This window comes from Xiphophorus hellerii, chromosome 9 (genome assembly GCF_003331165.1).
Source record: "Xiphophorus hellerii strain 12219 chromosome 9, Xiphophorus_hellerii-4.1, whole genome shotgun sequence".
Lineage (NCBI taxonomy): Eukaryota > Metazoa > Chordata > Actinopteri > Cyprinodontiformes > Poeciliidae > Xiphophorus > Xiphophorus hellerii.
Genome location: NC_045680.1, coordinates 7,738,335 through 7,765,869, shown reverse-complemented (window position 1 = coordinate 7,765,869; position 27,535 = coordinate 7,738,335). Strand labels below are relative to the sequence as shown.

Here is a 27,535-nt window from a genome sequence, read left to right as displayed (position 1 = left end):
CATTTCTCTATTGATTCTGAGGTGAATGAGTCTAAAAGCATCAGCAGAAAATGTATTTTCCATTCAAGGATCACAAACTCTGGCATCTCAAAGCTTCTGGAGCATCTTGGTCAGCATGTCCACCACATGAGGTGTCTGCAGACCCTCTATTCATCCCAGTTCTGCAGCTCGTGTATATGTGGTGAGCCAATCCAGTTTCTGCAGATGCTGTACATCTGCTGAAAATTAACCTGTCATGTTTTAAACATAACCAAAAAGTTTGAGCACACTTGTCTACTGCTATGCTGCTCATAATAAAGCAGAAAATGCGTTGGTATATTAATATTCTGACAAAATTTCTTGAGCTTGACTACTCAGCAGCAGAAGAATGTAATCCACTAACCTGAAGTTTGGCGTTTTTCTGTGGAAAGGTGTGCCACTGAGCAGGAGGATCAGGAAACACTGGAAGCTGAGTTTGACACCTGCTGGTGAAATATGGAACTACATGGAAATGCTGGAGCAGGGTTGTGGGGAAAAAGATTGCACCTACAGCCACAAAACAAAGAATTATTAAGAATGTCTATTCATCCATTTGGAGACAATGTATTTTATAAAACCCCTGATTTGCATGTTTTCTTTTCCTCCCATGAACAATTTGTGGATAAGAGGAAACCATATGAAACAATCATTCCAATCTCCCTGACCTTCCTTCAGAGGAAATAAAACTACTTGGTTTTAAGGACATTGAAGCCCTTATAGACTAATGTCCCTTCAGTTAACAGACTGCCTGCCAAATTTTCCTTCATTCTAAATGAATTCTTATTCAGAGGTTTATTGACTACGTGTTCCCATAAAGAAGACAGTTTCAGGTCCCTGAAAGCCTGAAGCAGCTCTCTTGACAGCAGCAAGAACCTGGAGGTGAGAACAAGATGGAGGTAGATCATCACATTACTTCAGCCAAGTAAACAAAATATACCACAGTGAGAGCCAACTGTGCACTTTGGTTGTTAAAGAGAGAAGCAATTGCTGTTATTGACGTCATCCATCTTATGAGCGGCAGACAAAGAACAGGAAGGGCAGAGGGACATGAAGTGTGGGCAGGGATGTGGACGTGAGGATTCCTGCACCTCAACTGGATCTGAATGAAGAAAAAAATTTTTTCACAAGTTTTCACCTGAATACATATAGCAGTGTGTTTATGTTATGTTAGATGTATTTTCTTAAAATTCAAATACAGAATTGTATCAAATGTATTTTTTGTTCAGACTCCTATTTCCAACAGTATAAGAAGCAGTTCTACTTTTGAGATTACTTTTGAAAAGCACTTTGAAATGCTTTGCTGCTGAAATGTGCTATACAAATAAAATTTTATTGATTGATTGATTGATTGATTACAACTCATAATATTGACTGCTGTGGGATAGTTCAGTAGCCTGTACAAAAGTGGAGCCACAAAACAGTGCAGGAAAATACGACCATCTAAATTCTGCATTTTTTTTTTGAGATGGTAAAAAAAAAACATTCTTTAATGGGTGCTGCTTTGATCTCGAGTTCACTTTATTTACCGTTGAGTGTTTACTGACTCTTAAAACTGAGGGCACTCTGAAAGCTATTCGCCTGTTTGTCTCTTTTGTTGGGGTGTTTTCCAACTTGCTGTGGTTGGTTGTCACATTTTTTTGTTCTCTTGCCAGACTTTCATTAGTTATCCTCTTTTTTTGGTCTGAAAGTAAGATGAATCCCTGCAAGAGCACAATCAGGACGTGATTTGAATCCAGGTTCTTCTTCCATCTAATTTCCATATGTCTTTCTTTTTTTTCCCAATAAATATCACTCTACATACCAACCAAGAGACTGAGATTTATGTCTCTTCCTGTAAGTTTATAGATAAATGTTCAAAATTTGGCTAAACTCCTTTAAATTTGTTATTTTTGCATTGCACTGACATATTTGGACTGATGGAACACAAGGAATGTTAAATATCAAACTAAATCAAAAACCCTATCCAGTTATGCACATCTATCAAATCAATAAGTGCATGTGGTGATAAAAAGACAAGATTATTGCAATTTGCAAACAAAACAGCCTCAAAACATAGCAAATTATATAATTAATCAAGATGGTAAAGAACCTGTGCAGAACAGCAAAATTCCTCAAAGATCCTGCAAGACATGAGTTTCTGAAAATCATTTAACAGTAAACATTAACATATATAACTATGTATACCGAAAATAGCCACAAGAGGGCGGGCATGGCTTAGTATATGAAAAAATATTTGCAAAATTACGACACAAAAAGAATAAATTACTGTGGAAATATAAGAATATTAGGGAAGTACTCACTTGTTCCAGGTAATAAAATACATTAATAGCATAAGTTTTGGCTAGAATAGGTGCATAGACATCATAAAAAGGGACACAAACTTAACCCAGAAGACTCTAGTGTAAAGAAGTTCTAAAAGCCTCAACTGTGCATTCAAAAATATGATTCTGAGAGTTTAGCGATCCTAAGGCATGGGGAATGAAACTGATCCAGTGAGTGGATTCATTCCTGATGATTGCTAGGGCTGGAAGGAATAAACAGTCCTCACAATGCAGAGGCATTGTGCAAAAGTACAGGAACATTTCTAAATCAGAATTAGTTGGGAATAAAAAAAAAAAAAAAATTGATTGATGTAAAATATTTGGAAAAACATGATTTACACTCTGAAGGAACTTTCACTTCTAATAATTCAAAGATATGAAGTCTTTGACATCTTTAATCTGGTGAAAGATTTTTTAGCTGCTAATTTTTTTTTCCGTCAATAGATTAGTCCACAGGGCAAAAACTCAAGTACTTCGTAGGCGTGTCGTGTGGCACTGTTTTTGTTGATAAGCAGTAGCAGCTGATTAGATTCAGGTTTTTCTTGCTGGTTGTCAATGTTTTAGGAATTTGTGGTGCACAACTGAGCGACTTTGGGTTGTCTTAATCTGTCCATACAACCATACAGAAACAAGGAGCAGCAAGTTCTCCCCATGCAGATCAATAAACCTGATAATAACTCAATCCTGCCAACTGGCATTGATTAATGTGCTGGCAGACATGCAGGTCGAGATTGCTGTGAGATAGATGAAAAAAACCACTTATCTGTGCCCTTGTTTTCTTCGGTAATACAACTACAGGATCAAAATTTATTCACACGATAGAACCCAAGTGAGAAAAGAGTGGGTTTGCAAACCTATAGTGGGGGTTAGTTTGCTTTTTAAACCAGATTAAATCTCAAGGATTACTTAGTGGTAAATTTCATGTAGGAAAAGGCATCACTCATAGCTCTCTTGCATCAGAACATGTCTGAAAAGATGTGTTTGATTTTCTGAAAGGCTGAACTGCTGTGATGTTTTTAAAATACCCAACAGCATAAAATCCCCACAGATTCTAACAATTTAGCACAAGAATTAAAAAGGAAAAACAACAATCACATTATGATTTACAGTACATCTACATTTGCTGAATCTTAAAATGTTTTTGTCAACTTCTGTTGAAACTTTCAACATTTTTGGATATACAAATAGTTTTTGTACATGAAAACTTTTAATTTGCAATGAACATTAGTGCTTACTGTTTGTACTATAGAGCTCTTGTTTGTATGAGTTATCACAGAAAATAATTTCAAGACAAACAAAGATGTATAAACATTGGCTTTTCAGCTGATACTTGATATTCATTATGCATAGAGGCCCAGATTCCTTTGTAGAGAATCAATATTTGCATCATGTTTGAGTCATTAAACAAGAGACAAGACCTGATTGGTTGTTTACAGCTCTAATGTTGCAGGGAGATAAATAAAGCTTCTCATCTTGCAATCATCTCCATCCATTCTTCACACCCCCGTAGGGCTTCAAACTCATTTCGGCAGAGTAAGAGGGCCAGCGACATGTGCCAAGAGGAAGAGAGGGATTTCCACGAATTAGGACAAACAGATGAATTAAACATCAGGACACTGTCGGTTACTGAATCTCTTCGCGAGTTTGAAAAAAAAAAAAAAAAAAAGAAACAAAATGGAGACCCATCAGACAAGGAGCTATCTATGTTAAAGACTGGCAGAGTTTGGAGCACAGAGCTTTTGTTATAACAGGAAATGTGCAGGCAGAGTTGATGTTCCTAAAAGTACAGATTTTGGTGACATAAATGAGATCATAATAAATTGTTACAAAACTTCTCCCTGGTATAATGTGACAATTGTCATACAATTTTACTTAGCATGTGAAAAAATTGCAATAACCCAGTTGAATAAGTACCTACATATTAACCTACTACTTTTAAATTCAGGTTTTTAGCATTGAGTCTTATCAGTTTGAGAAAGTATCAGTTTCTCATATTTATGGGAATATTGCAACATTGCACAAGATCTGAGCATTTGTTAAAAATATGAGAGCAGTTTCTTCACAGCATTCTCTAGAAGATTCTGAGCAGGTCAGTCAAAAACCTTTCCTCTGGTTAAGCAGTTCTGTTGAGCACAAGGTTTATCCCAACCAACAATGTCCAACATCTGGGAGCAAGATGCTGGCAGGCAAAATGGACATGGGATGCCGTAATAAGTGACGGGAACAGTGTACAAGTGTGTCTATGTGGAGTATTGGTTGGAGGTTCCCCGATCAAAATAGGAAGCACCAGTGAGGGGGGTGGGGAACAAAAGAGAAAAGACTTCCATGATAAACGGGTGATCATTTGTCGTGGAAGAAAAAGAGGACACTCAGGATAGGAACAATTTAAGAACCTGAAAAAAATACCTAGAGCTCAAAGACAAATTAGAGAAGTTGGGGAGAGTGAAGGAGTAAAGAGAGGTAGGATAAAAGTTGAAGTTTATTAAGTAAATAAGGTCTTACGCTCTTGAACATGCTGACATATAATGACAGTTTCTGGTTTGTGTCTGCTTTTGAGATTGTGTGATATTTTAGGAGCATCACATAAAATTTATGTCTGCCATCTGTTCTGTGACCTGGTTGCAGTTCGGTGTGACATCTGTGTAAGTATTAGAAATGCAGCACAGCTACTGGCTGAATTTCATGGCATGAGAAGGAAGATGACTGTACAAAATAAATGTCTGGAGAAAATTGTTATCTTGGACGGCTGAGCTTTATTTCTGGTTGATCAGATTTACTATGCCTCCTGGCAGAACTCAGAAAGAATCAAAGATGAAATTAAATCAAAAGGTGCTTCGATAAAGTTTTTGCTTAATGATGTAGATACTTTCACAATCAGGTCATGGTAACTATTTCATTGTTTTGCACCCCTTTGTTTTTCCAAGTGAATTGAATAGGATTTAAAAGAATATGGGGGAAAAAAACTCATTTGATGTTAACAAGGACACAATCAGTGAAGACAATGACTTCATGGTTAAATCAAAATTTATAAGATTACAGTGATTGTAGGAAATTATTACGTCTCCTCTTTATGACAAGTAAAGTAGGAAAGTACAAGGTGGAAATCATTCAGTTTCATCTTTTGCTTGATAAAAAAATTATTTAATTAGCAACAGTTTAAAGATAAAAAATCTGAAGCTTCATTTAGACATTCAACAGTCCCTTGGAATTAAAAAGTCCATGTGTTACACCGAGAGTCCTTCATTCATCAATAAAAACTGGAATTATGCAGATTGGCTTTGCAGAGACAAAAACATAAAATTTCAACAAAAAAAAATTAAAGTAGATAGCTAAATAAAAACTACATTCTATAACTCCTTCATTTGTTGTTAGGAAAATAAACTTTTGGTAAAAATTGTACATTACTGTTCCTTCAACAAAAATGATAAAGTTAGTGGTTTACAGACTTAAAAAAATGAACAATGCTTGATATCTTCAAAGAATTTACTATTTCCAACAAAGAAACAGAGTTCAGGTTTTCTAAACAGCTATGTAGTGTCATTTTGCCCTTATCTTTAGTTGATTGTTAGTGTGTTATTTATGCTAAAGTCATCTTAAATTAGACAAGAAAATCACAAGAAATGTTGCCTTTTTTTCAGATCCAAATGGGCATAAAAACATACATAAAACAACACAAACGTCAGACAATCAATTTGGTAATTTCATTAAAAGAGAATCAAGCATAACAGCAATCTTGTGATATTATAACGAACTTGGTTATTTTTTAAAATATGGACTCTTATATGTTTTAAACGTTGCTCAATGTTTAAAAATGTTTTTTAAAGTCAAGAAGAGGAAATGTAAGCAATCCAGAAAAGCTACTGTTTTTTTTAAAAAAAAAAAGCTCTCACTAAAATCAGGCTAAGGCTCTGTCTCTAATTTCTACTCAGAGAATTCACAAACACTTTAGTATTCTGCTTATCATGTTTTTATTGATGTTCTCTTGCTGTGCATATGCTCATTATATACAGTACAGACCAAAAGTTTGGACACACCTTCTAATTCAATGGGTTTTCTTTATTTTCATGACTATTTATAAGGCAAGAAATCCCACTTATTAACCTGACAGGGCTCACCTATGAAGTGAAAACCATTTCAGGTGACTACCTCTTGAAGCTCATCAAGAAAATGCAGAGTGTGTGCAAAGCAGTAATCACAGCAAAAGGTTGCTACTTTGAAGAAACTAGAATATAAGGGGTATTTTCAGTTGTTTTACACTTTTCTGTTTAGTGCATATTTCCACATGTGTTATTCATAGTTTTGATGCCTTCAGTGTGAATCTACAATGTCAATAGTCATGAAAATAAAGGAAACTCCTTGAATTAAGAGGTGTGTCCAAACTTTTGGTCTGTACTGTACATTATCCAGCTGTTATTTGTAAAATTAACTAACCTTGGCTTATTTATCAACATATTCCTTACAAACTTTCTTGTAACTTCTTAATTGGTCTTCAAAAAGGCCTCTCCAGGATTTCATTTGTTGTTTTTTTTTCACTCTAATCATTTTCATTCTGATCAGTTTCTTTTACTTGTCTATGGCAGTGTATTGTGCATTGTGAGGCTAAAAAATAATAAATGTGGAAACTGAACCCCCTAATCCGCCCGGGTGGTGAGGCAGTAATAGGGTTCCTACACAATTTATGTTTCTAAACTATTGCCCTTGTCCAGATGCATCTGTTCAAATGTGTCATGACTTTTAAGATCTAACATTGGATCTGATTTGGATTATTTTGTTAAGTGTTTGAGGTTTAGTATCAATGTGTTCCAGGTATTTGAAGCAGCAGAAGTATGTAATATAACTGTAATAACTAAAATGCAAACCCATGAAAGTTTGGGAAAGTTCATATACTGTAAATGTGCATGGGTAGGCTGCTTTACAGTCAATAACTTAAGATGGAATGTTATGAACTTATTTTGATTACCTATCATCTTGAAATTATGAACATCTAAATTGTCATATAGATTTAAACTTGTTTTTTTTTTTGATAGACCTTTTGTCATAAAATTAAGTCATATTAAGATGACCAAATGGTAGCTTGACTTGTCACAACAGTTTATTTCTGTTATCTCAAGAAAGCATAGCTTTAGTTTCTTGAGATTATAATTTCATCGATTTATCTGAAGAAAATTAAACCTCAAACTGGTTTTTTATGATCACAGTTGATCTTGAAATATAAAGGCTAAAATTCAAATTAGAGTGATGCTTAAGATGGAAAAAACCTGATCCTAGATTGATGCATTACTAAATATTGAATGACAATTATTATTATTAAAAAATACTTTCATATGTCAAAATAATGAAATAGTCAATTCATGATCTTGAAATTTGCAGCCATTATTACTGTTCACACATTTATTACAAATAAAAAACATATCTAAGTATGGAAAGATGCATCTCCATACTCATTTATATTTTTTTATAAGCAGATTCTAAACATGCTAAGAGTAAATTGTATAAATATCAACGCTATACAGAAACTCTGAATGACTTTATACTTCCCTTTACCTTCAGGATGGAGCTTGTGATGCAAACCAGATTTAACTGGCTAGCTACTCCCCACAATGAGGTTTTTCCACACAGCTAAAATAGATATGACTAAGTAGACAGACTCACTGTGAGGTGGAAATACTGACTACCGCGAAGAGATCCAACTTGATAACATGCAAAATCACTCTAATTGAAGATATCTTAGCTGTTGGTGTCATGTATAATCCCAAAGCGGAAGAGGAAGAAGAATTGTTGGAAAAAAAAAAAGATCCATGACAACCAAAATAAACAAAGTTTTAAATTCAGTTAAATGATAGGAAGCAATTTCGTATTTACGGCAGGCCTCTGGTAAGAAAAGCCCTGTCAACACACCGCTGGGTTATCCCTTGATATTAACTACCTTTTTTAATCTGTATCATTTATTGGTCATGGTTAATAGGCTAATGTTGACTGAAAAATAAGTAAAAGTTCAAATAATTATTTTTAGGAAAACCTTCAGAAGCCTAAAAACTACAGATCAAAACCACTTCAAATATTACAAGAAAGTTTGGCTTATTCTGCAATAAAAAATAAGGTACTTATTAAGACTTGTGCATGTAGTGCATCCCTACAGGCAATGGTCAGAAACCTGGATATGGTATTTGCATATCCAAAGGCTCAGTTCCCCGTAACTTTAAAGCTAATTGTTTTAGATATGTATAAAAATATCTCTCTTTTTTTTGGAGTGCTTTCTACTCAAACATCTGCAGCTCTGAGTAATTTCACTGAAAAAAAAAGAAAAAAAAAGTGGAACATGATTCAGAACCGCAGAGGAGGCCTCAGCTGCTTGGTTACAGTTCAGTGCCTCAGACACATTCAGAGAAAAAAAAACGAAAAAAAAAAAACTGAGACAAAGCTTGCTTTTTTCCTCATAAGTACGAGCTACACATTCCTCTCATTCTCAGCTGGTGCTGCTTTTGGTCTCAGCTTCTTCTGGGAAATTCATGGCATTCTGCACTTTAGTTCTCTGCTCAAAAAAAATATATCCAGGGTGTTAAACAAACACGCCTCAAAACCCAGAAGCAGAAATCCCCAGAACATCTTCAGAATGCAAGGTTAGAAAATTACAGATTTCTACTTCTTAGTGCTTGATTTGTGTTAAAGTAACCACGGCAACCAGACCCCAATCTACCTGCTTTGACAAACAGGTGTGAAGTAAGGCTTAATAATTTCTCTCAATGCCAGCTTACGTGTAACAAGCACCTGAGTCAACCTCTGTCTTTTGAAGAATAAAGACACGGACGTCATCTACAAAGAAATGGTAGAAAAGTTCACTCTTTGGCTTTCATCTTTTTAAGCAACAATAACAAAAAAAATACTCCTCCATATTATTGCTTTTTTCCTCCTCTGACAAGTAAAAAAAAGTGATTAAACAACCTGTCTGACTGAGCTGTTAATTTCCGTCTTTGGTCTGTCACTTTAGGATCCGCTTGAATAAAAAATACACCTCTTTCATCCCTTCCTGTTGACAGCTCATTACCTTGCCCTCTCTTTAACTCAGAAACCCCTCATCCCTTTTCTAAAAACACTCCATTCAGACGTCTTTCAGTCCCGTCTCCATCTGTAGGGTGATGGAATATGAAGTCAAGCACATTTCAGGTCTGAGCAGGGAAACAACCTTTCATCGTTTGTTTCTGGAGAGAGGCACACCAAACTGATCCGTTTCGCATCAAAGTATTAACGGCTAATTCATTTACTGGGTGTGGAAGCAAGAAAACAGATTTATAGCCTGAACAGATGTTGCTCCAGCTAATATGTGGAACAACCTGTCTTTGCACATCCTAGCTGCACAGACCGGTAATTACTTCAATTCTTCTCATTCCTTGGCATTTAGTTCCAGTATAGCTGCAGATTTTAGCTCATACAGTCAAATATGTCAAATATGTTTTAGTCCTAAAAATAGTCATCTTATTTATGTTATGTTTTAGAGGATGTATATTTTACAGATTAAGGCATTGGTGATTTAATATTGTTTTTAAATGACGAGTCAGATTTCTATAAAACTTCACATATTCAGTCTGGTTTGTGGCAGAATCCAGGAACAAAACACAACAATTTGTGATTAAAATTTCTCTCATTGCTGGATCCATTAGAACAGTGGTGTCAAAACTGTTTGCCATGTAGGTCAAAATCGCCTGGTTGAAAATACTAGAAGGTTTCTACAGGCAAAAAGGTTTTATTGTGAAATTTGAACATTTTACCTGCTTAACATTAAAACAAACACACACTAGTTTACTGAAAACAAAGACGTCAAATTTTGCAAGTTTGCCCTGCTCAAGAAAAGGTTTATAATTTCTTAAAGTTTTGGCTTGATTTTTTTTTAATTGTCTTTGTCTAAAAAAAACATCATAATTTGCATCATTGTTCATCAGTGCACATGGGCTGCACACAATCATGTGTGCCCACAGGGAACACTTTGGACACTCCTGTTGCAGGCAAAAATGTGGCTCTTGATTTGCACAAGTTTTGAAAATAACTAACTCTGTATTACCTATCAATTTCTGAGAAAAGCCAGAAATTGGCTTCAGCACAGAATTGAGACAAAAAGCTTCTTTTGGAGAGTTAAATCATCCTGAAGTGGAGTTAAAAAAACTTTGATTCAGAATGATTGTTTTTTTTATAAACTGGAGGTTGCAGACGTGCCGTGACTGTGATATTCACCCTACCTGTTCAATCTCAAACACATCCTTTTAAGCCTTTAATTCTCACTTCCTGTTTTTTTTATTCTGAGCATGTTTTCCAGACTTCTATAAACAACTGAGAAAGAAAAAAATAAACAAAAAACTTTACCATGTAGTTTAAAATTATGAAATGTAAAATATATAATTCTATTTAACATATATACTTTTTGCAGTTTTTAACTGGCTTTAATGCAGCAGCTTAGTAACACACTTAAAAAATAAACCCTTTTATGAATAAAAAATGGTGTGGTTTTCAAGGATTTTAAGGTTTTGTTCATATCTATAAATCTTTAACCCATCTAAAGGTAATGTCACCACACTAAATACATTCATTAATACATAATCAGGCTGTCATTACATTGTTAAAGCAGACAGGGAACTTTTAAAGGCCAAAGTTACAAAAAAAATTAAATGAAATATGAACATTGCTTTTTACTTTATTATTTTTAAAACTGAAACTGCAATAAAATAATGGCCCTTGTTTTTTACTCTGTTATTTTTGCATTGTGAGCTAGAAATGATGGCAAACAGCCAGCCTTTTCCTGTGTATTTTTATGCATAAAATATATAATTTACGTAGTCTGACTGACCTCAAACCAGTGACGAAACTGTTTAAAAAGCTGATATAAAGTTAGAAAAGTAGCAGGTCTTCAAGCCTGCCTTGCTTCTGAAAAGCATCTGTTCTCTTTGTCCTAAACTAAAGCAGGGTGGGTGATACATTTAAAAGCCACAGTAAAAATTTGAGTTACTCAAAGGACAGCAGGTCTGGGTGAGGCTCTGCCTCCTCAGTGCCTCCTCCTGAGTCTTTACTGCAGGGGGCGCCGTTACCAAGCAGGACCTCCTCCCCCAGGCTGATGCGACAGGGTGCCTTGCCCAAAATCGGAGAGGAGGCGAGCCGGGAGTCTGGCGAGGATGCCCTCTGCCAGACGTCGCAGGGTTTGGCTCGGGACTCCAAAGGAGGATCCTTGTTGATGAGGTCTGGCACAGAAAGCTGAAGCTGGTGTTGGTGTTCCTCCTCACCTCCTTCTGGGCTCCCTTTTTCCTCCTCCCCATCTTTGACTTCATCAGTCGTGGATTTGGTCTCCTCTGTCTCTGAATCGGCTTTGTTCGCCACCAGACCGAGTGGCTCTGTGATTTCTGTCGACCTCTCCTCCTGCTCCTCACTGCCTCCTTGTAGCTTTTCCTCACTCTTCCTCTCCTCGTTGGGGCCCTGAGATGTTTCTTCAGGGGAGGGCAGAAAGGGGGGAGAATCTGCCGGGTCTGGCGAGGCGACTACAGGGTCAGAGGAGATCATCATGTCCTGGGTCGTCTTCAGAGCTCGAGGGAGGCGCTTCTTTCCTGTTGGCGGCGGTGGGTCGAGGCGAGGAAAGGAGTCAAACATGTGGCTGGAAAAGAGGAGACGGAAGAAGGGATTAATCTCAGAAACGAATGGACCAGGTTTTACTGCAAAAGCTGAAACTGTTCAAATATAATATAATAAAATTATTTACTGTTGTAGAATGTTCAGTACAGGTTTCAGGTTTTAATCTGGTGCCCTCTTTACTATAGGCCTAAAGCCTCTAAAAAAATATGGAAAATATGAGAATAGGAAAAACACCACCATCATGCCTGAATAAAACCATCATTCCTTTTACCTTTACACTGAGTTACAACCATTTAAAGCTTCCGTGCTGCTTCAGTGCAGCTGACTGAAAACACAAATCCTGTCCTATGATTAAAACTTTCAACCTCCTTCTGCCTGCCAATGACAGCATGTTGGGTGACAGAGAAGTTAGAACAAATGGGCTAGTTTACCTTTAGACCAACATTCTGATGATTAGTATCACAGATAATCAAAGCCCAGAGTATTCAGCAAACTAAATTAACACAATAAAGAGGCTATGCACCACTGAAGAATAAAATAAATCTCAGAGGAGATGAAGGTTCAGACATCTGCAAACCTCAACAACATGAAATCAATTAGTGCTCTCCATCTACACATTTTTAACCAAATTTTCCAACCATTTGCACTCTCTCTGTTCCTTTTCCATAAAAAAAACTCCCTTTTCTATACTTTTGTGTTATCACTGTAAATCATTTCTCGATCAGCCACCAGCTGGTCGCAGCACATGGCTGCTCATCCTGACCGTCCTGGATCTGGTTCTGTTGGTTGAGGGAGTGGCTCCTCTCCACTGTCTTGAGACGTCGCCTACAAACTGTTCTGGAGCAGAACAGTGAGAGTAACACACCCTCTGCTTTCTTCAAGGACACAAGTCCTCCATTCCACAATCAATTTCAGGACGACAAAGAGGAAGATGCTGCTACTATACATCATTTGCAGCAGGTCCTTTCATCACCATTAAAAAGACATGGTTGTGTTATTTCATCTGTCAACAAAAAAGGAACTGCTGCATTTGGACAATTTGACTTGTGAAATAAATTGAACATTTGAATAAATAAAACACAAAGAAATAATCTGTTATAAAACCCTTTTTAAACAAAAATATACTAATTAAAGTGGAATTAAAAATGTGGTCTTAAGTGTTCTATTTATCTAAACAGAACACTTAGAAGAACTATTTTCTGCTTCTTCTCTGTTGAGAGGGTTTAACCTAGTGAGGGTAATAACGATTCATTTTCAAATGTGCTTGCATGAATATAGTAAATAATATCTACAAAATTGAAGTACCCGAGGATGAAATGGCGATATGAACTGGAAAACTCAAACAGCAGGAACTGATAGCAAACAAAGCAGACACTTGAGCTCTGTTTACACTTTTTGAGTCTCATTTATCAAAAACCTGGAATACATTTGGGGTCAGAAATGGTAGGAGGACAAGTTCCATGTGTGATTTATGAAACCATGTGTCTTTTGGCTAATCCCAGTTTCCAAACAATCAGGTGTTGATATGTTTGGCAGTAAGAAACAATTGTCAGTGATAATCAAGGAACCCCTTAATTCATTGTTGCAGTGGCACTACCCACAAACCATTTGAAAAATATACAAATAAAACAGCAGAAAACCCATTTTCAAACAGCAAGACAACAGATACATTAAAAGTCAACCAGTAATGCCATTCTTTACACAAATGAAGTATCTGCAAATATTGTGATTTATCTTATACTACTTGCTGAAAATAAGCCATATAATAGACATGCCGTTTCCCTCTGACTCAAAGCAGTGTATCATGCAACAGAGCACCAAATTAAACCTGACTGTCCACTGCAGTATTGTGCACAACTACACAAGCCAAAATGACTTGATTATTAGGCATGTAGAAATAAATCCTCTAGCCAGTCCAAGGACAACCCATCATTCCTTCAATACCCCAAAAGTGTCATTCCACAGGAGTCCATGAGCTTTAACTGAAATGTCCTGCTGTCCAAAAACCTCAATGTGAAGAATAGCTGTATTGATATCGGAGGTCGGATTTCCTCTCTCAAAAAGGGTTTTAGATTTTGGCACTGTGCCATAATGACAATCCTTGAAAGGTAAAATTGAACTAATAATTATTGATCACTCTGCACAAAAGTCTCTGTGGTATCCATGAAAAACTCACTCCTGTGAACAATTACAAGAATAAGCTCAGTCACTGCTAAAATGTGGTATTTCAAAAGCTAAAAGGAGATATTTTTTTCTCTCTTTTTTTGCATTGTTCTCCATGTTATCAAATTAGTTGGCAAAGCATACAACTGTAATGTTGTTTGGTCAAATCAATTAGCTTTGTTGATCCATCTCGCACTGCAGTAAAATTTGCAGTAATATTTCTCAAACAGCTGCATCACAAATCCACATAGAGGATCTAAAACCAGACATGGAATTTCAGCAAATTCTACCCTGAAACCTAACTTTAAGTATTTTGAATTGAGGAAACTCTTCTTTCAGCACTATGCTCCTTTGATAAATGTTATGGGGAACAAATAAGGCTGTAAAAATATGTATATTCAAAAAAATTAAGCTTTTTTGGCTGTTTTTAGCACCCAGAAGTATCAAATGTATGTATTAACTAATAGATCTCTAGAAAATTTTATTTCTAGCCTGGTGGGTGTTCTTCGCCTTGTGGCAGAGGGAGCACTGTTTACCAACCTTTTGCCTGAAAAAGATACAGGATAAAGATGATGATGGAACTTGACTTAATGTCATGTTTTGATTGTTGACTCTATGTTGCATTGTGTTTCTGTGTTTGATATGATGTAAAGCACTTTGAAATGCCTTGCTGCTGAAATGTGCTATACAAATAAAATTTGATTTGATTTTTGATTTGACCAATTTTAGAAGCTAAGCTAAGTGTCCAAATATTGTTCTCTTATTTTCAGCAATAAGCACAGTCACACCTACGCAATTCCTCCTGTTTTTGGTCTGAATATGGTAGTTTGAGTGCTAGTATCAGTGCTTACTTTTAACTCATTGTTGGATTGAACCTGTGCTGGAAGTTTGTGATGCAATTCACCTGCCGTAAGAAATCATACAGTTGCTCATCTGCTAAATATTTCATCATACAGTGCTGTGTGGGTTGCGTGGGTCTATATTTTACAGTCCTGAGTTGACACAATGAAACATAAACAAGTCCTGCATAACTTTTAGAACCCCTGGCTATATATAAATCTAAATTGAATTGATACAACTGATGACAATTTTTGTGAGTGAATGCATATTTACACACCTGCTAGCAGAATTGTGGCCAAGTTTGTCCATGCAGCTCCAAACTGCGCCAACATTCTTGTTGACCTCAGTGACGCCGATGTCTCCAAGGTGGCTCGGCTCCTTTCTTCTCAGCAGGTCGTTGACCTTATGGAAAAGAAAATTCTCAGCTTTGAAGAAAGATAAGTTATCTGGGTATTTTTGAGAACCCACAGAGGTCCTTGCTACAAATCAGCTTATGATGCACTGACCTTTGCCCCAACTGCCTTGCCCAGGTTAATGGCATTTTTCAGCCTTTGCTGTCCTCCAGAGGATGGAGAGTCGATGAAGGTGGAGCCAGAATTGGAATTAGCTGATGCTGAGAGGGATCGGATGGAGTGCTGACCTGTTCTGGAGGTCTGGGGGCTCTGCTTCTGGGCAATGGAGTTCTCAAACAAACTCTGATCAACTGTACAAAAAGCAAACAAAAGAGAGTGTTATAAAAATTACCACAAAATCTTAAACAGAACCAAAAAAAAGTGTTTTAGAAAAAGGAAGTACAGCAAAGCTGCAAACTTTTAAAACAGTAAATGATATAGATGAGGTTCCAACAGAAATGAACATGTTTTTCCATATTCCTCAGCACCAAGAATAATTAGATTCAGTAAATTATTTTAGGGCTCCTACACATTTTTATGTATTATTGCTATTCTCTTCTAAAAAGTTTACATAGTTCTTGAGCAATTTCTTTTTCAAAGGTTTTGAGTGCAGAATCTGCAAAAACCACAAATTCAAGAGATTGCTGCATGGCAGGATGGATGTGCACACTCAGCAAGCAGGACATGGATTAAAATAGAAATATGCAAATTGATCAGTTTTCTGACCTAAAAAAAAAAAGATCCTATTTCTTACCTTTTCATTATTTTCAGGGCTTCTCAGAAAAAGTAGGAACCCATTTTTTTTTTATTCAGACTACTTTTTATTGTTTGAGCTTATTGAAGGACTGAAAACTCTCTCACTGTAAGATTCAGCTGTGCTTAAAGCAAACTGATATTGCATCATCAAAGTAAGATTCAATTTTGTTTTGCGAAACTGAATTTAGCTTGTGGAATTTAAATAATAAAGGCAATAGCACCACTATACCAAGTGAAGAAAGGATGGTTAATAAACAACATGTTAGACTACTGCAGTGGAACACAAAACAAGCAGACAGTAGCAGCAATCATGCATGAATGAGTCAGAATACAGACTCAGAAACAGCAAAACAGAAAGAAGTTCAGTTCAGCTCAGTCCACCAAATATCTTACCTCTTGCAGAGACATATTTCTCGGAAAGCATTTAACGAGACAGAGAAGCATTAGATTTCAGATCAGGTTAGCCCATAAATGTGCACATTACTCCAATGTTTCTGCTTCGGAACAAAAATGTTGCTTATCAAAAACTCCTCTAAACACAAATAAATGGAGGAAAAACACCGAAATGAATTCAAAATTAAAGGCCAACCTTGACACCTCTTTGCACTCAAATCTTCCATTTGCTGTTCCAATCAAGATATCTAGAAGGGCCCATTAGCCAGACGCTCGAGGATATCTAACCCTTTAGTACAAATCAATGTGATGTAAAGTCCATTAACTTCAAGGAAATAGAAAGGGATATGAAAAGGGAAAGAGAACAAAACTGAATGTCTACTAACATGCAGCTACCAAGAAAGGACTGTAAATAAAATTCTGTAGAACAGAGGAACAGAGTGAGTCCACCATTAAAATCTGAAACACATCTGTAATGAGTGACATAAGGTAGACAACTGACTAGTGGTCGGATGAAACCCTCTTTGTAGGAGATTACACTCTAAAAGAAAAATGGCAAGACAAAAAAAGTAATTCAACACATTTTCTGATCTAGTGCAAGTCAAGCAATTGACAGATTTGAGCTCATTTAAGCTTTTTCTTTTTTCTACAGCAAAGACTGCAAACTTTTATTACAAAATAGTTCTTTCAAGGTGACTTGCAGCTGTTTTGATTGCAGATGAAACAGGCTTCATGTTCACATGTTTACTCTTTGCAGCTTCATCTTTTAGTCTCTTTATATCAGCTCCAATCAGTATGTCAGGCAGATGAGCAAACATCAGCAGAAGAAGAGACCAGTCGTCTAACAGAAAAACATTTTAAGATTTTTTGCTTCTTTAGGGCAATGTATTGCACTTTTTGTCCATTTCATTGTATTTAACCAAATCTTTTGGAGGTGGAATGTTGGAAAGACGATAATAAACCTGAACACATCAGTTAATGTTATCAATAGTTAGTTATATTGAATGTTTTATCACACAAAAATGTTACAGCAACTTGACTGGAACCTTGGGAGTTTTCCAGTAGAGGTTTGGTTAATTTAAATATTTTGTTATGCAATAAGCAGGAACAAGTCTTTTTTCCTGGAAAAAGCTCCAAATACACTGATTCCATCCAGAAATAAAGCTCCAACTTTAACTCAAGACTTAAATAATTCGAGACTTGATGGCTGGATGGATTCATTTATTTGTATTTAACTTCTGATTAATTTTTTACCCATGTATGTCAGCATTTATGTATTTGCTGCACTTCACTTCATGTTGGCCATTCCTACAGTTATTTATTTTTAACAATGTACTTATTTATCTATTTACTAACTTACTTTTGAGTCTCTGAATACAAATTTAATTATTCCAACAGGAATTTTTTTTATCTTGAAAACACTTTTCCCATATTCAAAACAATGGAAATCCTAGACATTCATTTTTGGAGGACAATTTATTATTAGTAGGGCAGTCAAGAAATATTTGTATTTGAAAAAAAAAAGAAATGTTATATATATATATATATATATATATATATATATGCGTTAATATTTAAAGGCTCCTATCTAAATACATGTTCATTAATTTATAACTCTGAATTTTAACATTCTTCAGCTTTTCTCTGAACAACCTCCTGCTTCAACTTCAACTGTTTGGAGACTACTTGAAATTTTTTTGCCTGATTCATTTACATACAAATAGTGTCTTATCACTATTTATGTCCAATTCTCTGCTGGACTGTCCCTGAACCTTCACTGAAGGGTACGGTTTACTAAGAATGAATGCAAATCTGATGTTTGTTTAAGACTACTTATTGTTCTGCATTCCAATGTCAATAGTCCCCAACTACAGCCACAGAGAAGTCATAGAAATGTTACAAGTGAATATACATAAGTTAGATGAGGAAATGCAACAGTTTTTTTAATCTTTTAGTTGTGCTAATTATCTTTGGTCGAATGGTCATTTGCTGATTTTTCTGTATGATAAACATCATCAGTTTGATGCAGTGATAAGCAGATATTTGCCTTACTAAATTGAAACCATCTTTGACATTTATTCATGTAGGAACATCACCAAGGATAGTCTGAGATGATTTTCAAGGGAAAAAATGAACTTGAATAAATAAATAAATAAAAATTCCAAAGAGGAATATTCAAACACAGGAATGATTAATTAATGGAAAACTACTTAATTCCTATTTTAAGAAATCAAAAGTAATCTTCCACCTTGGCACAATGCATCATTTTTTTTGTGTTTGGTGTGTTTTTACATGCAAATACATCAATTGTTATATAGTATGTAGAATAGCTGACTTAACCAAATTTTAATAGTGTAACATTCTGCAGAGCAAGTCTGCTTCTTAATAAAACAGACCATTACCATTTACTGAGGATCTTCTGCTAAATTAGGTGACGATTGGACCCCCGTCACACTGTTTAATGTTGCTATGTTCTGGGAAATATAAATACAATTAATGGGCACACACAGTACATTTGTCTCCCACTTTATTGTTGGCATCATGAATATCAGCACTGCTTCTCCTTTACAAATATGCTGCTATTTCAGCAACATAATTGGAATTACTAAACTGAGGCTGTTTAACAGGTGATTTGTTTGATTTGCCACTCATTGTGCTCAGACGTACTACCATCAGTAACACTTACCAGGCAAATTAATTTCAAAAAACAAATTATTCACATCCTTGTAATTAGAGATGGCACAATCTTGTGTGCTGCAGCTTCACTGTGGTTTGTGCAGATGAAAAAGGAAGCCCTTTTTCTTTTTGACAAAAACATAAAAGAAAATAAAATGTAATTAACACCATGCGCTGACATTTAAAGTCTTAATTTTGTGCTGTGCACCACTTCCATCTGTTAATCAAGTTTTTTTGTTGTGTAAGTTCTTGAATGAACTCTGAAAATCTAATCAAAAAAGAAGAAGAAGATTAAAATTATATTCATGAGTAAAATTGTGAAATTGCAATAACCGTGGCCACTTTTCGGACGCCAAATGGGACCGTGGACATCTGAAGGGAAAATCAAGGATCACAACACAGACAAAACTGACAAGCATATACTGTGTAAACTTCAAACACACACCGAAAAGGAGCATAGATGATTAAAAAAGATGGAAATCAATAGAAATTTGAGATGCACATATAAATCCACTGGTAATAACATTAATTAGAATATATAATTCATTGGTGCCCCCAGTCAGTGAATGCACCACACCTGAGTGCTAAAAGGATCAGCAGCCAACAACAATCCTCTTGAGTTCCTGTTGTTACAGAATAAAGAACACTCAGTAATTCTCATCATCAGTGAACTGTGTGTAAATAAAGTCAGTGAAAACACAAAAGCTTGTAAAGGTTCCTAGAAAATAAGCTGTATCACTCAAACATGCTTGAGTTCCTTCAGGCTGCCATATGAGAGAGTGAAACATCAGCACAGAATAGGAAATTCAATGTCCTGCAGCAAAGTTATTCTATTTTATCTTTTAAAGAGATTAAATCTGTCTGTCAGGGAATGTTATTACGCGTAGGGATCTACTTACTCTACAGGAAGTGCAGACATAGACAAATACTTAAAGCTTTATTTTATTAAAGCTTTATTTCCATCACAGTGTTTGTGACACTATTGAAATACTTTAATTTTGTCTGAAGGAAAACTTCAAATTGTCGGACATGTTGACTGACCTGCCTCTCCTCTATTCTTACAAATACTGTATATTATTAAAAACAACTCTTGAAAGCCACAAACTGCAGATTGTCTGTTGACAATTTGAAAGAGCTATTTTTTTAACAATAAGTAAGAGATTGTTACCAATTGGCTGGCTGGTGCATTGCAGTCTCTTGAACATTTTCATTTGTCTAGGTACAGAAAGCATTAAGGGTGCAGTAGGTAACTTTTATATACACAAAAACAATATTAACTATTTGTTTCAGACTGTCACTATGTTGTCACAGTATAAGATGAGACAGATCATTTGGGAAAAAAATCAAGGTCATCTGCCTCCTCCCTGTGGTCCTACTGCTGTCTGTGGTAAATACCAATTTATTTAGAAAATAAGAGACAAATAAAAGATAAAAAAAGAGAAATCCAAACTAACTACAAGTGAAATCAGCAGGGCAGACATTTGCAACATCGGCCCCTTAGCCACAGAATCTCTTAGTGTTTCTAGGAGGAATTATGCAGAATGATCACAAATGAGCACAAAAAACCCCCAACAAAACAATACAAATACATGCAAAGATGCTAACAAATATATTAAGGCATTCAATCTAACTGAAAAAATAGCAAAGTTGCATGTCTTTGAAAACCTGCTTTTTGAAAAGAAACATCCTTTTACAGGAAGTTTCTTGATGTTTCCTCAGCCAAAATTTGTAATGTAGCTGTAACTGCAAACATGCATGTCTGCTTGCTCGGATCTGATGGGAATTGGCCTTAATGGGCTGCATGTCACAACCTGTGATGGAGTTCAAACTGCTGACTGTGCTGCTGAGGGGTGCAAAACAACAACAACTAATTTCCTGGTGTTTCCAATACATCTCTGTTTACCTTTTGCACTCCCTTAGAAAGCACAAAACAACAGCAATAGTACTGGAGTACTGAAATGTGCATTAACACAGATGTTAAGGATAATGCTTACAAATGGAAAAGAAGGTGGAATGAAAAGAGATTATTTTCTAAAAAGATGTAGTTATTTTTGTACTCTGTGCATGAGTTGTTCTTTAAATTACGACTAGGACTAGGAGCTCTGTCTGCCACAATTTGCATTCATTTGCATTCGTTCTTTTCAAATGGCTGCTGATTAATAAGACAATAGTGAGATTACTAGTGGAGACGGCAAGATGTAGAGCATAAACATGCAATCACTTACATCCTTATGTCATCATGTTCTTTTATAACATAAAATTTTGGCACACAGAGAAGCAGGTCAAGACGAGAATGAGAGCAGCAAAGTGAGATATTTAGGGCCACACGAAAAGTGTTTACCAAGGAGAGCAGAGTCTTTCGTAGGAACCAGACTGAATCCATTGTGAGAATAACGCAATCATCTGCAACACTGCAGAAAATTGTTAGCCTTCTCCAAAAGTAAAAATGAAATGGGACTTTTTCAGTGTTGGTCATGTATAACATTAAAATGTTACTGCAATAGCTACTCAAATGAAGAGCTCCATAGCAATCAAATGAAAAAACAGAAGAGACTAACGATCTCTTTGGAAAAACAAAGAGATTAACAATAAAAGTAAATATTTTATGTTTACTTGTTGCTTTTTATTTAAATGCATCTTCTCTCAACAGATCACATGTAAAAACCTTCCAATCACCTTACTAAATAACAGCTTTACATTTTCCTGCTTTGTTAACTTCCTAAAAAGCCTGAAAGGTATCATTTGGCTTTGGAAAATCATGAAACTTTTATGTGTTTTCTGGCTTAAGTGCATCAATGTCTGACCTGACTCTTCCCGAAAACAAAAAGTGAAACCAATCAGACAGTCTGGTGGAAAAGACGACGGCACATGGCACCCAGATGAAAATATAAGCAGCGAACACTGCGCTGAGAGGCTAAGCGACCTGAAACGCTCACTTGAACACAAACACCATAATCTTCAGGCCAGACAGGGTCATTATCGCTGCGATATTCAATTACAGCTCTCACTGGGCTTCATTAGGATGCATATGTGTCCTGTGTGTCTGAGTGAGGAAAATATTAAACTACAAGTCAGGCCAATCTTACCTTTGGGTCTGGCGGGGGGGAAAGGGAGGGAGGAAATAAAATTTCAAGCTCTTCCCTCTTGAAGATGCACAGAGGATCTGCTCATCAATTTTTCACTCGGTTTCATTATGACATGAATGATTAAAGTGAGTGGGTGTGGGGCTGCCTCAGACTGATTAGCCACTAAAAAACAAGATTAATGGAAAATATCTCTGATCGACCTTACTGAACCCTGACCAACAGTTTGCTCTTGGCATAACATTTCTGTTTTTGTTGGTTTTATCTTCTATCTACAGTTAAAACATAAACACACCTTCATTGATCGTTTGTTGAAATGCCTCCTAGTAAATGGCACCATGACTTCAACAAGCTTCTGACAAGATTCTGCCTGAATCTTGTCAGACAGAATCTATTTAAGCCCTTTTCAGAACTCTGAAGAGGGAGGTTTTCATCTCATCTCATTTAGTTTTCTGGTGTACATTCTATATTTATGGATTGTTCACAAATTCTAAAATCAGTTTGTGTTTGGGGTCATTGTTTAGTTGGAACTTTTGATTGTTGATTGATGGTCAAGTTGATGGAAGGATTTGGAGACTTTCCTTGTTCCTTAATATTCCATCCACTTGATACAATACATCAGAACCACAAACAGCCAAACAGACCATGATGCTAACACCACCATACATGACAGTAGGTTTGGTGTTCCTAAATTTGACATTTTCACCTCATCTCCTACAAACATACTTATCATTGTGGTGAAACAGCTCAATGTTTGTGATAGAATTTTTCTATAGAAGATGTTTGTCTTATTCATGTGAGCAGCTGCTAATCTCAGTTGTGCTTGAGATAGTTTTGTGGAGCATGGCTTTCTTTTTATCACTTAAACAAGCTCATAGTGTGCTTGAGTCTTGGTGGTTTCTGGGTTGTCCCTGAATATCATAAATTTCCTTCACCTCCAGGAAATAGTTTGGATAAAAATTTCTGACCTGGCCACAACTAGATGTACCAATGGGTGAGTGACCACAAACACTTCAAAAATATTTGGGAAATGATGATCCAGGTTAAACACTGAGATGGCCTTATCATAAGCTATGATCACAAAACCTAATGTGAAAAATGCTTAAAAGCCAGGACCAAGGAGCAAATCAGTTTAAATGAACTCCTCCACTTCTAATAAGCAAATTGGTCAAAAATCAAACCACATGTGCAGAAGAAGCTTGTTGATGGGAAAAACAAGGGTGAGGTTTCTCTGTAATTTACTAAGAGTCTTTTGTATAAACATTTTTTGTAGAATATGTCTGTACACAATTGAGCCTCTATGTGTAACTTTAAACCAGAGTAGGTCAGAGAAATTCCTTTTTAAATTCAAACTTTAGCATATGTACTGAAATACATCACTTGATCCCCCCAAAAAACCAAACAAACAAAAACAAACAAGCAAACAAAAATAAAGATGGAGATAAACAAAAATTAGGGCCCATGATGAGAATGTATCAACTGATCACAGGGACACTGATATCTCTATTTATGAACAAATGTTTCAAATTTTAGAAGCCACACAGTTAGGAGACATTAAAGTAAGCCATGAAAAAAGACATACAGGCCCTTAAATGATTGGACTTTTTTATATTCACATAAACCTGTCATTTTGACAAATATAATCTTCTTAAAGTACAGTCTCTTACTGTGAGGATATTAACATAACAACTGGAGAGAGGGGTTCATAATCACAGCTTTTTAATATAAATCAGTTAAGCAGAAAAAAAGGTCTGCACTTTCCATGGGAAAGCTGCAGGAAAAGGAGCCCCAAGAGTGAGTTAAACAGGGCATCCTTAGACTGCAGACACAGTAAGAATCCAAAAGAGATGGAGCAAAATGATCATCAGTGAGACCCGCACAGCTTGCCACACCGTAGCATACTCCAGGTAGCACCAATAGTCTCTGTAAGGTGGAAATCATTCCTTAGCTTCAACAATAGAAATGGCAAAAACTGATCTAGATTAACTTCTCATCTTACTGTGGTTTGACCGGACCACTGAGCAAAGCAGCCACAACACAACACCCACCGCTCTCTAATGACAGAGGGAAAATGTTCATTTTTCTTTACCGCTTCCTTTCACTTACAGTGCTATAATGGTAGGATATATGCTGCACACTTGAAAATAAAATTAGTAACAAGAACATTTACTGGAACCTGATCCCACATGTGTAGAGAAATGACTGCCGTATTTTAGAAAAAAAGCCATTAAGGTATAAATATACCTCAGAGTACAGACAAATAATAGTAAACATAGATCTTAGACATACGAAATAAATACTGTATACAACAGTAGGGGTGAGTCTAGTCAGACATGTTTAAGTGCTACCAGTCTGCTATATATCTAGGCCCCCAGATCAATAATTCACTCAGACTTTTGCTAAACCACCTTCTGTCTGACCAGACAACTCCCCTTGGAGGGGCTTGTAGACAGAAGGACAAGTATAGCAATAAACGAAAAGAAAAAGAAAAAAAAGGTTTTAATTAAAACGTGTAAACATTGAACCAGGTTTTATAGCTTGAGTTTGCTCTTATCTGCTTCTATTTCTGTCTGTTTTAGAGATTTTGCTTCCTGCTCATATGACCAGCTGCAAGAGATGAAAACAGCCATGGGGTTTCTGCAGGGATGAATGAACAATCTCAAGATTTGTTGAATTGCAACTTTCATTTGATCTCAACATCACACAGACAGGTCGGTATGCATTACTTCCAAAATGTATTTTCACAAAAAAAAAAAAAATAAGGCAGAAATGACTTCTAATAGTATATATAATGAAGATTTGTGCTGGATCTTCACAGTCAGCAAAATTCCTTTAAAAATAACAATTATATCATACAGACTGAGCCTTACACACATGTGGAACACATGGTACCATAAAGGAGAAAACTATTGGCAAGTCTTTTAACTCTTTATTACAAAAGCTACTTTTATGTTCAAGACTTTGTAAAAACCTTCGAAGCATGAATACCAATAAACCATAGAAATAAAAGACTGCAGCACTGTGCATTATGCGTTTCAATTATTTTCGCCACCTAACAATGGGCTGAATTGTTATGTGCAGTTATTAACTTTAGACCATTTGTAAAGCTTAGTTTATAAATGACAGTTTCAGTAATTCTCATCACCGTGTGATGCTTTTACCTTTTTGGTGAAAAGTAACTTAAAAGTTGTCAACAAAAATCTCATATTTGGTGAAATCTTTCATCACAAATTTATCAGTATTGTATTTTGCCGTTTTTATTTTTCTTTTAAAAGAAACCTAACAGTTTTTGAAAAGGTGACACTCCCCTGGCTATTTACTTTGACAGGGATGCCAAAAAACTTGAAGATCAAATGTGACGAATTAAAATATATAATCTGACAAATTTTTATTCCATTGGCATCAACACATTCAAAGTCATGCAAAAGAAACAGGCCAAAACAAAGAAAGGAAAGCTGGCTCTTAAAATAGATGTGGCATAGATAAACACCTTCAGTTAATAAACTTTGCATGCTGGCCATTCACATCTGGAGCTCCACATGTGGCAGATTATGACTCAAGCTACTCTGTCATACAAAACAGGTGTCAGTTCTACATCACAGCAACATCAATAGCAGATTGCCACTGCACATGGAGCGTACACAAAGCAGAAATCTACACAGAGACATGTAGCACTGCTGAATATTTGACAAATGTAAGGAAACAAGCGTCATCTGACTGAGCAATATGTTGAAAGTATGGGAGGTGGAGGGAACATTCCCTTAAATGAGCACCAAAAGAGAACAAAAAGACACAAAACATCCAGAAAACACAACTGCCTCGAGGTTAAGACTACTCTAGCCATACTCATCACATCAATCTAAGTAGTTTCTGATGAAGTTATAGCTCTTATTTTTAATGCTGAGGTCAGAGGATTAATTACTTGGCTGTTTTGAGTACTTTATGCCTTCTGCTCTTCTGGCACAGACAGAGGAATTAATTCCAAGGCTTTAATGGTCTAATGTGATTGTTTGTTTGCATGTGACCCACTGACTCCTCATGCATCTCACAGCCATATTTCACATTAACACAGCAAACTTCGTTGACGCCTTTACAAACAGAGGACAGTCTTGGAATAAATTCTTGGGGAGGCTCCTCCAGCCATTTCTCAGTGCTAATATTTGCTTTTTCTTCCCAGCAAACCTATATTGTAATATTGGTTTAAAATAGATGTTTGGTAATATAGGTGCACACATTTGGTAAACAGCTCTTATGTTTGTTCAGATCATTGACATTTATTTTTTGTTGAGAATTAAAGAACTGGCTGGGGGAGAGGACTTTGCTAACACTCTTGTGCACAAGGAACCTCCACAATTCTGCTTGTGACTCTAAGCTGAAACCTTGAATCAAACAGCTACGAATTGCTCTAAACACATTACCTGATATGTAAGCAATCTATGGTAAACAAACCAGCAACAGATGCTCTGATCTATTAATAATAATGTCAGTCATTTTAAATGTCTTATTGTGAAAAAGTGAGTTGTTGTTTCTACAGTATACTGAAACTTATAGAAGTATAGTTCTATATATCCTATATCCTATCTATAGCATAGATAGGATTAAATAAAGTGATTTGATTGGATTAATATTTGCAGTAATTCAACTGCATCACTAGAATATTGAATCAACAGCTACATAATGTTTCCATACTTTGAAAGAGTAGGTAGACAAAATTCTTTTAGACAACCTTACCACTAGATGTCACCAGCACCAGTTGCTGTCTCCTTTAAGCATTTAACCACAATCTAATGGTTTTTCTGAGCTATTGAATTAGTGTGCTGACAATTTAAAGGTAATGAAATAATTTTGGTTTTCCTGAAGATAGGAATAAATCAGACATGTTAAACTAAACCATAATCATAAGTTCCAGAAATTGTGAGTGTGTGTCAGGTGTTGGTTAGCTGTGAAGTTGTAGTGTGTGCATCAGCTGGTGACAGACTGGACTGTATATTGATCTACAGTGCCCCTTTGCTGTCCAAGTCTTTAACCTCAGTTTCAAACAACATGTGTCTGTGACGGAGAAATCAATGCAAGTCACCAACCCCAGTTCTACTCTGCTGGACAAGTTGGCAGTGTAGCTTTCAGTGGCAAACAACTTCTACATGCAGTTATTGCTGAATGAAAGAAGAGTTTGAGATATTTGAGGAATTGTAATAATGCTAAAAAGAATACCTTTTGCAGTTTATTTCATTTTTACTTTTAGGATATAAACGCCAACATAGTTTCTAAGCTTGTCAACTACCAT

At 36.0% G+C, this 27,535-nt stretch overlaps 1 protein-coding gene across 4 annotated transcripts in view; it reads right to left on the bottom strand.

Moving 5' to 3' along the window:
- Positions 1-6,817: 6,817 nt before the first annotated feature.
- Positions 6,818-27,535, bottom strand: part of LOC116725481 (carboxyl-terminal PDZ ligand of neuronal nitric oxide synthase protein-like) — a 196,779-nt gene continuing 176,061 nt past the window's right edge. For 3 of the 4 annotated variants that reach the window (XM_032571557.1, XM_032571558.1, XM_032571559.1), the window contains exons 11-13: positions 15,458-15,654; positions 15,229-15,353; positions 7,035-11,970 (exon numbers count right to left, since the gene is read on the bottom strand). In XM_032571557.1, the coding sequence (XP_032427448.1) occupies positions 11,331-11,970; positions 15,229-15,353; positions 15,458-15,654 (962 nt within the window). In that variant the 3' untranslated portion in view covers positions 7,035-11,330. Of the gene's footprint in view, positions 11,971-15,228; positions 15,354-15,457; positions 15,655-27,535 lie in introns of all 4 variants that reach the window. The other variant, XM_032571560.1, reaches the window with a different exon arrangement.